At 41.7% G+C, this 12,082-nt stretch overlaps 1 protein-coding gene across 3 annotated transcripts in view; it reads right to left on the reverse strand.

Annotated features, from left to right (window-relative positions):
• The window catches only part of Ano3 (anoctamin 3), a 352,737-nt gene that overhangs the window by 72,632 nt on the left and 268,023 nt on the right, over positions 1-12,082 (reverse strand). For all 3 annotated transcript variants that reach the window (XM_013147269.3, XM_003464998.5, XM_013147270.3), the window contains 2 exons: positions 10,824-10,958; positions 5,174-5,270 (listed from right to left, as the gene is read on the reverse strand). In XM_013147269.3, the coding sequence (XP_013002723.2) occupies positions 5,174-5,270; positions 10,824-10,958 (232 nt within the window). The remainder of the gene's footprint in view (positions 1-5,173; positions 5,271-10,823; positions 10,959-12,082) is intronic.

Raw genomic sequence — 12,082 nt, forward strand, 5'->3', positions numbered from 1 at the left:
AAGGTGATGACATGAGAAACGCATGCCAAAGGGAAATGGGGAGAGAGGAGAGCTGGAGGGTGGGGAGTACGGGAGAGTTGTCCTTCCGTATGTTCACAGCATAAGAACATGTGCAATGTTGAGGAAAACATTGTTAAAACATTGAAAAAAAAATTCCCCAGCTATCATGCCAGATTTTTCTCAAAGCAAGAAGAAGCTAGTCCAATCTAAAAACACACATTTTTGATGAATTACTCTGTTAGAAAAAATAGCTGGCCGTTCTGTGTAAAGGGGCAGAGGAATGAGCGATTTCTTTAGTGCTGTGTTGCAAATGGGGAAATTGATGGCGAAGGGAGCGAGCTGAGCGAGACCACATCACCAGCCCTGGACTCTGGATTCTGGGCTATCCAGTGACCTGTGACTCCCTAGCACTCAGGCACTGCTGCAGGACATGCATTTCTCCTGCCGGTGGAAGCCTAAAGTCTGGGTCTTCCCTGCTGTGACCACTGGATCCTCCTGTAAAACTGCTTGGCTAAGTTCAGAGCAACACAAGGCTGTGGAAATTGCTGCGTCCACCTCATTAAGGCCTCTGTCCACTAGGGAGGGCAAGAAGATCACGGGAAGATTCAACCCTGCATGACTGGAATCTCTCTCTGTCTCTGTCTCTGTCTCTGTCTCTGTCTCTGTCTCTTTCTCCCCCTTCTTCCATCCCTTTATCTCTGACTTCTTCCTCAATCCTTAACTTTTTGGCAGCCCAGACCTTGCACAACCATCTGTATTCACTGCATCTGGGCAGATGGAAATGCCCCTAATCTTCTCCTTCCACTCTCTCAGACCCGTGCTCCTGGGAGTCAGACCCCCTAAGGAGTTTGCCGGCCCGTGGATTGCAGGACTACCCCAAATGAACTAACTCTGAGTTTCAAGATGTACAGCCCAGGAATCTGCTTTTTCATAAATGATGCCTGGGACTGTGATATATACAGACTACACACAGACTCCTTGGTTTTCGTTAAGAAAAAACATGTTTCCCTCCTATGCCTGCTCCAGCCAAAACATCAGCATGAGGTCTGAATGTCATACCGGAGATTCAATAAATATTTGTTAAACAAGCAAAAATTTTAAAAAATCTAAACAATAATTATTATGAATAAGGCCAATTAAAAAGGGGTCATTTTTTGGAGTTATATGTATGTCTTAAAAAGATTTAGTAACTTCTGGAAAATTATTTCACTTAATAGGAAAATCTAGCATCACAGGACTCAGCTGTACAGTGTCCAGGAGTTTATAAACATCACTAAATCCCAAAGCTTTCTAACTCCTAAGCTTTCAAGTTTTAAAAATAAAAATAGTCATGAAAGGAGATGTCAATGTAATTAAATATTAGTATCATACAACAAGATCAACTCTTTTTTCCAAGAAAATGTATCCTTGAGTTGTAAGGGTGTGGTCACATATGTACTTTTAAATAAGTCATGTCAGATTTGATTTTGTCAAAGTAGTAACGGATTCTGTGAGAAACTGCAGGGACAGTTATTGGACAATGGTGTTATGGTTGCTCCATTGTGTCAATTTGAGAAGTTTAGCAGTGTAAGCAACTCAGCAGGGAGCCAGGGTCCTCACTCTGTAAACATCCTCAGCCTGTGCAAGAGGAGGGCAGGGAGGCCTGTGAGTCAGAGTATGCTTACAGTGTAAGGGAGAGGAAGAGGCTTGCTCTCTCCCTCTTTCACTCTTGCTGCTTTTGCTGTCTTCTGGCATCTTGCGCTGCTGCCCCTGTGTCAAGCCACCCTGCCCTAGAGCCAGACGATTATGGACTGAAACCTCCACAAACTGTAAGCGAAATAAACCTCTTCTTCCTTAAATTTGGGTGTTGAGTGTTTAGTCTCAGCAATGAGAGAATTTAACCGAAACATCAGGTGGTCATGTGGCAAGATAAACCTCTACTGTTTGGCTTGTTTCTTTGGCAAACATCTCCTTCCTTATTTTTGAATCTTCCCATCTAGTAACTGAGGTATTATAATGTCTTATAAGAAGAAAGTGTTCATTTCCATCCAGTGAAAAGAGTGATTACGGTTGATTTCTTTAGAGAATCAGCCTTTATATTTCTCAGCCAGAAAAACAAATATGACATTGTAAATATTTGCACGAAGTAGATTTTATATCTTCTCTTGGTGCAAATATCTGCAAGCTCTCTTTCCTCTTTCCCTGTAAGAGTGTATAAGCGAATTCTTTCTGAGTTATATCTGCCCAGAAAGGGATGCGGACTTTACTGCAGGGTGACAAGACTCTTATTTCCATTTCCTTGTGAAGATTCTTCACACTGTCACTCTGCACATGTGGGTTCCTCTTGCCTTTACTGTTCATATAATGTTAATACTTTTCATTAGATTTGTACAGGAAAAACAAAACAATAAACATCTGGACTTTTAGGTTTATCTGAGGCTGTTATGTGTTTGGAAAGGCTTTAGCTAGGAAGGGAACATGTATTTATCTACCTAGTAACTATAACTCCTAGGCTTTGGTGAAAAGTGATGAGAGCAGGAAGCAGTGGTGTACAACTATAATCCCAGCCTCAGGAAGCTGAGGCAGGAGGATTGCCTTGAGTTCATGTCCAGCCTGAACTACATAGTGAGAGCCTATCTCAAAGCAAAAACCAACTAACCAACCAAAGAAACAACACATACATCTGTGATGAGGAAACACTGCTCCCATATTAGATATCCTTGTTTTTAAATCCTCGTAATCTTTGTGGAATTTTTAAAAGATTTAAAAACTGAGCACATAGTGAAAATGAAAATATTAATAATAAAACAGTGTTTTCCCATGCTACTTGCACAAGATAAATAATTTAGAAGCTAACTTTACTCAGCTTTGGTTGTGGAGAACAGTAGTAGAATATGTACTGATTTGATGTTCAGTTTTGTCACAATTAATTATATGGAGACCTTTACTTGATCAAGTAGGGAAAAAAAATGAAGCATTTTTATCTTGAAATTAAATCAACCAAAATACACAAAATATGTAAACCAATAGATTTGAAGAGATTGGACAATCAATAAAACTCAGTCATCCAGGAGAGGTGGGAAAAAAATCAGGCGAGCATTGGTATTGCCTTAGTTTACCATTCTAAAGGGGCCCCAAAGGTGCCAAGAGGGAGCCTCCAGCCCATTCCCAGGGCTCCAGCATGGCAGGAAGCTTTTCACGGCCCAGGGCAGAGCCAGCTGGAAGGAGCAGAGGTGGAACAGGACCTATTCCCCCTGGCCCGGGGGGAATCCTGGCACTCACAGTGCACGGAGTCGAGCACACAGTAAGAGCCTGATCCTGCTGCGGGGCATAGTGAGCTCTAGATTGCACAGCTGGGGTCCAACTCAAATATTTTAAAGTAGGGACCTCCTTCCTGCAAATCGAATTCTGCTCCGGTTACTAAAACACTGTGAGATATCTCTCATCACACTATAGTTAAAAATGACTAAGCATACTGAACTCGGAGACTGCATGGACATGGGGAATCTCATACGCTGGCTGCAGGCGAGCACATTGGCACCCACACCATCACAGAGTTTTCGCTGGCATACTGAAAACACATTTCTATGGTTTGCATGTGGTTTGAGTCTCTCACTGGCCTTAACGTGTTAAAAATGAATCTTCACTTTGAAGTATTCAGAAGGTGGACACTTGGGGCTGGGGATTTAGCTCAGCAGCATGAACACCTGCCTTGCAAGCAGGCGGTCGTGAGTTCGATCCCTAGTACCGATAAAAACTGAAAAAGACAAAAAAAAAAAAAAAAAAAAAGAAGGTGGACACTTATTCCCGCTAGAATGTGGGGCACTTTGGAAGTGATGAGGGTTATACTAGGTCACTGAAGTGGAAACGTTTTGAGTGAATCATGGTGAATTTATAAGAAGAGGGGCGTGAGCACACAGATGCACACGCACCACCCACCTCCTTTTCTCTCAGCATGTGGTTCTCAACACTTTTTTGGGATTTCTCCAGGCCATCAGCAGCCAAGACACCTGACTTTTGCACCCCAGAACCTTAAGCCAGAGAACGCCTCTCCTATCAGCCTCAGATACAGTTTATAACAATTGATAAAATATTAGTTCATGACTGTAGTAGAAAATGCACTGATATAAATGCTAACAACTTATTTAGCATGCATTCCACCTATTCTACTTCTAGCGACTTACCCAACAGGTGTAATAGCGTTTGTCTCTAAGAAGGCTTGCATATAAACCTGCCTGAGAGCTTTATGTAAAATAGGCAACAGTTTGGAACACTAATGAACTCCGATACAGATGTAACAGTGATGCTCACAGTGAAGAGTCATGATCTGCGATAACTGCTACAAAGTGAGAGTGAATTTCAAAATAACTATGCAGTGCAAAACATGGTTACTGTAGAATTCCATGTGCATAAGAGTCTAGAAAATGCAAACTTGTCTGTAATGACACAAAGCAGTCAGCCACTTGAGTACAGGGGGCTCAGGGAAGGTTGGGAGGCACCATTACAGGTTTTTGGAGGTGACAGATAAGTTCATTATGTTGATGTTGATCATGATTTCACAGGCATGTGCATTTAACAAAATATCAAATTGTGGCTTCAAATATGTGCCATTAACTATATGAAAACTTTGGTAATAAAAGATAATGATAATGATCATTAAAAGATAATGATCACACTAATTAGTATTTCTTAAACTTGTAGAACTCAGATCTGGGTTCTTTACTTACATAGTCTGATTCAATTATCCTGGCATGTGATCTGGGCTTCAGGAATTAAAAATAACTTGTTAGGTGTTTCTAATAGCATAACGGTTAATTTTCTGGTAAGCTTTTTCATTTTTGCTGTGTAGTTAGTAGCATTTTAACTTCATGAATCTTTGTGGAAGATACAAATTTAATTATCAACACTAAAAATAATTGTTCTAACAAGAGCCTAGATATGATCCTAAGTGGAAGTTTGTGTCTCTGCTACCAATTATCAATTATAAAAACAAAGAAAGACAAAAGTACTCAAAGAGAATTGTACTATCATAATTGCAGCAGACTGGCTGTTTTCAATTGTCAGTGACACTTATAATGCTTGCTGAAACTCTTAGGATGGTTAATTTTGGTGAAAAACTATTTACTAGAGGACATTTATGCCTACTTCTTGGGAAAAGTGGAGGCCGGGGAGGAGCCTGAAGGGCCTCACTCACCTTGGCATAGATACAGCTGTCATTGAGTCTCTGTAGCGAGCAGTTCTTGTCACAAAGCGGGCACATGAAGACTTCGGTGGCTTTACAGATCTCTTGGCTGGAGAAATCAGAGAAGAAAGATCATAAGGCTCTGTAGTGACAGAATCACTTACCTCGCCAGTTAACCTTGCAGGCAAAGAGAAGAAGGAAAAGAGGCAGACTTAGGACAGGGTAAGAGGCAGGCAGGCCAGCATGTGGACTGGGCTATCTGTGATACCAAGGCTGGTGTTTGCTTCTTTGATTTTAGAAACCTCTGTCAGGGCACTGAAGAAAATGATAACAGTCCATATTGTACATGTGTGTTATACTTGGGGAATGTCAAAAAATCAAGACACTTTTATACATGACCTCATGGGATTCACAACAGTCTTGTGCATTACACTGGCACAGTTTCAGCTGAGTTCACAGGCCTGGAAGGGGCTGAGCTGGAATCGAACCTGACTATTCTGACTCTGAACTCTACATACAGTTCATCATCCATGTGTTATAGTCTATGATGTTGGTGCAGAATGTTTATGGGAATTTAAAGGGGTTGGTTGTGAGTGGAGAGAGAGAGAGAAAAAAAAGAGAGAGAGACAGTGAGAGAGAGAGAGCGAGAGAGAGAGAGAGAGAGAAACAGAGATAGATAAAGAAAAAGAGAGACAGAGACAAAGGGGGGAGAGAGAGAAAGAGGGAAACAGATAAAGAGAAAGAAAGAGACAGAGACAGAGGTAGAGAGAGGGAGAGAGAAACAGAGAAAAAGAGAAAGAGAGAGATAGAGAGACTCACTCCTTGACAAAGTCTGTAAGAATAACATGATGGTTTCTATTCAATTAAATCATTCTCAATGACAGCATAACTTGATGACACTTATCTCTTCAGTTCTATGTCTATAGCTATCACTGGGGTGCTGGGGTCTTTAGCAAGAGTTGGCTTCTAAGTTATTTCTGTGATGAACACAGAATTGGTTAAGATAAGTACAAAAAGTAGTGAGGTTTTGTGTTTATTAAAGGCAGAAAAAGAAACACACTCCATGGTGTGTGTGTGGACCCATTAAAAGTATAAAAGGTAGGTTGCTCTGCTGGGTGAGAGCGGATCATGGTGGAAGAGAGCACAGCGGATCCAGGCTCTATGGCTGCCATCTTTCCTATCTCCCGCCCTCCTTGGCTGACGTCACATCTAGGCCAGCCTATCAGAAACCTGTTCATGTTCTCACCAGAAAAAAACGGAAGCGAGCACTTTCTGTGGGTGGGTCCCAGAATTTCCTCATTATCAGGTCACATTGGCTTTCCCAGCCAGCTGGCCATGCCCTAAAAATCTCAGTATACATTAGATGGCTTTGTCAAGAGAGTTGGGAATCAACAGAAATTCCTAAATCATCAGATCAAGAGTTCAAAGCAATCTGCTTTTAGGATATTTTGTACCTTTTTCTGCTGAACAAGCCCTTTCCTATTTAGTATCTCTTGCTCAAGTTTTCTTTAAGTGAATGGCTCTAACAACCTTGAAAGGAATTTAAAGAATTTAGAAAATACGCCTGAAATGCAACTGTTAAGACAAGTTTAATTGGCAATGTTTATAGCAAGATTTGCTATTTTTAAAACTTACACAATCAAAGTCAAAAAGAAGGCATCCAGTGTATATAACTGCAAGTCAAAGGGAGAATAAACACTATCAAGGGTGCCACAGAACAGTAAATGCTCAATGCTTTCCGCCGCTTACTTTTTAATCTGTAAGGTTAACTGTCTGCAGTAAGGGAAGAAAACACGTTCATTTAAGAAACTTGCTCTAGGGCACAGGACTAGCAAGAGGTACTTCAGAAAGTGGAGTTTAGGTTTCGTCTGGTTATAGACTCGATCCTCTGTCACCTGTAACATAGCTAAAGGAGGAATAAAGTTCATTTTACACTTAAAAGCAATTTTTCTATGAGCAATTTACTGATGATGATGGTGATGGAAAAAGCCTTACATATACTACACTTCTCCATTTTTAAATGCACTGACTCCTTGGTAATCAGAATGTCCACATAAAGAATGAAAAATGTAGAATATGCATTTTACACACCTAAAAGAAAGCAGAGGTTACATCTGTGCTCATCAAAACCAATAATTTTCAGGAACAAGAATTAGTATATTTTCTGAAGAAAATGTGAGTCAATGTGGGCTTCCTAGCATAACTTACTGAGATTTTATAAATGTCACAATTCATACTAAATAAATCTCACATAGAAAATCTACTTAGTTGGCTTACCCTGTATCACATTTCCAACCTTCCAAATGGTCAGACCAAAGCCAAGATTCATCAATGCACAAAGACCAGAATTTCAGCCACAAAAAGGGATCATATTTTTACTGCCGTAGTTCTGTTAATTGCTCAAAGCTTAACATGATACATAGAATCAATAATATTAAGCAATCATTTCTGAGCTTTTAAAGCCTAGAATAAGGTATTTGAGAGTATCATAAGTTTTTGGTTTTTTTTGTTTTTCTTACCCACTAGAGAGAGGCAGAGGTTCCATTTTATGAGAATATTTATTTATTTATCTATGGCCGGCTTGGATCACCTAAACTGCCACTATAATTGTGACTTTCTTTGTTTTCTGTTGCTAGATATATACTCCAAGAGTTGATCCAAAGAAACAAAAATTATTGCCAATTAAAGGTACTGAAAATCAGGAACAGTGCTTCCACTGGGTACTGACTGGACACACTTCCTCTGGGGCAAAGCACAGAGAAGGATGTGACTGCTTGGTGACACGCATTTGAGTGATAAAACATGAAAATAGGTTTAAAGGAAAACAGTGTGGCAGGATGAACTAAGCGGTAGTGATAGAATCAGGTATAATTATCAGGGAAATGCGAGTCCCATGTGCACTGCAGGATTACTAAACACTTCACTGATACAGAAACAACCCTTATTTCTATTGATTGATAAACAGGGAAATACATATGTAAAATGTAAATGTAACAGCTTTAACTAAGACATCATGCCATAGATGGGTACTTAGTGGAACCTGGAGAGGAGCAGTGCCTTGTTCATGCACTTAATTCATTCCGCTTTTCTGGGGAAGACTGCTGTGGCCATATTCATCATCTGATGCAGAGTTTGTGAAGGGAAGCCAAGTTCTGCCCAGTGCTTTTGCTTTCAAAGGGAACTGTCCATGAGCAGAAGCATTCGTGAATTGAGGTGTGATAGTGTATTATGTGGAGTGAGATAAACAAGTCACAGAAGAACATCTGTATGAGGCTGAAGAGTCTAAGGCAGCAAGAACTCCACATCAAAAGAGAACAGACAGAGGCTGTCAGTGTCACCACAGATACCCAAGATGTGTAAGCACCCCAACTCATTCACACAGCACTGTTCCTGTGTGCTACTGTGCACTTAACATTTTGCTGAGTACAAATCTAATGCTAGGGCCAGGGAGATAGTTCAGTGGCACAGCACTTGCCTGGCAAGTGTAAGGTCCTGAGTTTGAATCTCAATACAAAAAAAAAAAAAAAGTCTATTACTAAACAACCCACAATAATCTTTCAAAAGGAATTAGGTATAGGTTTGAAAGTTAGCTGAGCTCTTAATAGATAGGTGCCCTGAATAAATCACTGATTTTTCTGAAGATGAATTTATTGGTCTCCAGAGGAGGATACTGATAATCTCCCTGGAATGTCACAGGCGTCTGTGACCGAGGAGAATAGACTCACTGTCACCAGCAAGGTCAGGAGAGGGCTGGGGAGATTTCATAGGAAACAACAGCTCTTGTAAAGCTGTGCAGTGCTCAGTACCACATACTTTTTTTGATGTGTTCTGATGACAAAAAGTAAGAATGAACCATAAAACCAGAATTTGTTTTCAACCTTTTCCTGAAGCCTAGGACCTTAAGAAACAGGCCACAAGTATCTACCTTCTCATCTTTAAATCCAGTATTATGTCATCTGCCTGGCACAGATGGAACCTGCTTGGCTGTGTAAAAGCAATGCAAACATAAGCACAAACATGTACACATCTATGCAGTGATCTAGAACTCGACGGTTTTGTGCTCCTACATTAACTGCAGATCAATTAAAAATATGACCTTAATTTAGCTGATAAATAGACTAACATCTGGAGCTTTTAAACATTTTATCACCCTGCAATAGACAAAAAAGGAGCTTAGAAAAATCATACTCACGTGCACCAACACAAAACAAAGCCCAGCCCCATCCTGCCCTGCACCAAGATTACACAAAGGACCCAACCATGTCTGCCACCTTGAATGGAAAGTTTCAATCCTCTGATTTTGAAAGTTAAGATATTCAGTGCAGCTTATCTTGCTTTAGAATAGAAAGTCTGGCAGGATCTTAATTATAGTGTGACAGCGACAGCAGTAACATAATACCATAAAGCACAGAAGGAAAGAGTTCACTGGTGCCTTTTAAAACATTTCTTGTACTAAAGGTTAAAGAATTCTTATTTCAAACAAAGGGAGCTTCATTTACGCTGTCGGTGCATAAACTGATGGGAACGTCCATCTACTCCCTTTTGTTCTTTTCCAGGTTTGTAGGGGTGGAGGGAGGATTCTGCATCTCACGCTGACTTTGTTCATTTGTTCTGCATGGAACCCACTTAAGCTGTAACTCTTGAAGTCATTTTTCATATTTGTTAGCTCACTGCACATGAGTATTTCTCTCCTCAGGACTGAACCCTAACCTCTCCTCTGAGGCGCAGGGGCAGAATGAGCTGCCTGCAGGAGGAAAGAGGAATGGAGGGACTGGTGCTTATAATGGGCTGTAGTTTGCCCAGCAAGGTTCTGCCCACCAGAGTGAGAGCTGAGTCTGCAAAGCTAGGAAAGCAACTTGTGCTTGACAATGCCTTGGAGCTGCTGTTGTTTTGATTTAATGAGAGTAACCTTGGCCTCAAGAACAAGGAGATTCTGAGATAACAAAGCCAGGAGCATGGGTACTGAGTAGGACTGCACTCAAGGACAGTGAAGATGTAGTTTGAGGTCGAGATTATCATACATCTACGAACATCTACATCTACATATCACATTTTTAAAGGAAGGTCATGGAAATTAACTTTTAGCATCCCTTGAGAACTCTAACAACAGCATTGGCTCTTGTGGTTGTAGCCCAGAGAGAACGACCCAGAAGAACACGGCAAGCGTTGAAAGGGAGGGGAAGGAAGCTTCTTTAGTGCTGAACTTGGTCATGTGAAGCTGAATTAATGACACGCTTGTGACTTGTCTGTAAACAGAGCATGCTGCTAAGAGCCTTTAATCCTAGGTGACTCTTGTCTCTGCTGCGTAATTGTGCATTATTTCTACGAATCATGTATCCCTATTTCTCAATCATGAATCACTTCATTTTAACAAAATAATCAGCATTCTGATATGTGTTTGACTATTTCATTATTATTCTTAGATCATTGTGTGGGATACACTGGAAAGAAGAAGTACTGGCACAGAGATAAGTAGATTCGGAACTTACCTAAAAGAAGTGGCACACAAAAGCCTAAGAATGCCCCTTTTATAGTCTTTGGTATTTTTAAAAAACAGCAAATAATTACATTTTTGTTGTGTTTGTGATCGGCATTATCCATAGGCTTTTGCGCACTCGGAGGATAAGCTGAGCACTTTCTGCTAAGTCTCCCAATAGCTTACCTTACTTGGCTTTCGTTCATGGTTACCAGTCCGTAGAAGAACACACACAAGCCAACCACTGCCGCAGGGATGAGCATTCCAGTGTACCAGCCCAGCCATGCAAAGTACAGCCCGATCTTCTCCCCGAAGTACAGCCTGCAGAGGAGAGCAAACCTTCAGCATCCGGCCACAGGCACACCTCACCTACAAACGCTGGCTCCACAGCCAGCAGGCATCACAGGAGGAAACTGCAGCTCAGAAGCTCAGCCCCTCTTCAGCTCCACGCGGAGCTCAACATCGCTGCTGGTTGGGGAGTCTCACAGCGGGGATGTCCTGGACCTCACGTTGTCCTTTTGGGGACAGTTTGCAAAGCGCATTTCTTTCTGGACCAAATCTGTTAATATGGCTCACAGAGCTTTATCACCCAACTGTGGCCCTTCCCCACCTTCCCAGTACCATCTCATTTCAGGCTCCAGATCATAGAGCAGTGATAAACCACACTGCTTCCATGAAGCTGGAGATTCCCCCCTGCCTCCACTGCGTGGAGCTGAGGGCAGAGGTGTTAGCTCTACCTGCTCTCAGCCAGACACCTTGAAGAGCTCCACATCTCATCCTTCTCTATGAAGCTCACTCCTGAGGCTTCCAGGTCACCCAGTAGCTTCCTTGGAAAGGTGGTTCCCTAAAATTGAAATGCTCAGAAAGTTGTTCCATCTGCTCCTAACTTGTTCCAGCCTTTCACTGAGCATCATTTCTTCCCTGACACCCTCTCCAACCCTGTCTCTGTCCCTGCTCTTCTCTCTCATCCACGCTCTGGTGGCCAAAGATCCTAACACTTCCAGGGAAGTGCTCAGCAGCCTCAGAGGCTCTTCCTCTCTATCAGCTGCTGAAGGAGGAGCTGAGGGATGAGTGAAGCTGAGAGGAGGGGTGCGGCTCCTTGCCCCTTAGATGGAGCGCGCGGGGCAGATGATTAAGGTGGTCCTCAAGTCCGCGTGGGTGCTGCTTCCCTGCCTAGCCTCCTGCCCATACTATACTGCACAGGTTAGAGAGCTGTGGTCAAACAATGCCACCATCCTCGCTCTCTCTACCTCAGCCAATTAAATTTTTGTATACACTTTTACCATGTAAGGACTTGGAGTCAACCTCTCTTAAGCATCATTTACCGCATTTTTTCCCCTTTGATTTATTTTTCCTAAGAACCCCCAGTCAACCATTGACCTTTCATTTCTCATGAAATGATAGTGTTCTGGTTTGAAGCTGGAGCTTATTATAGTAATGATTAA

This window comes from Cavia porcellus, unplaced genomic scaffold (assembly GCF_034190915.1).
Source record: "Cavia porcellus strain 051 isolate PalLab524CR breed Dunkin Hartley unplaced genomic scaffold, mCavPor4.1 scaffold_9, whole genome shotgun sequence".
In the NCBI taxonomy this organism is placed as follows: domain Eukaryota; kingdom Metazoa; phylum Chordata; class Mammalia; order Rodentia; family Caviidae; genus Cavia; species Cavia porcellus.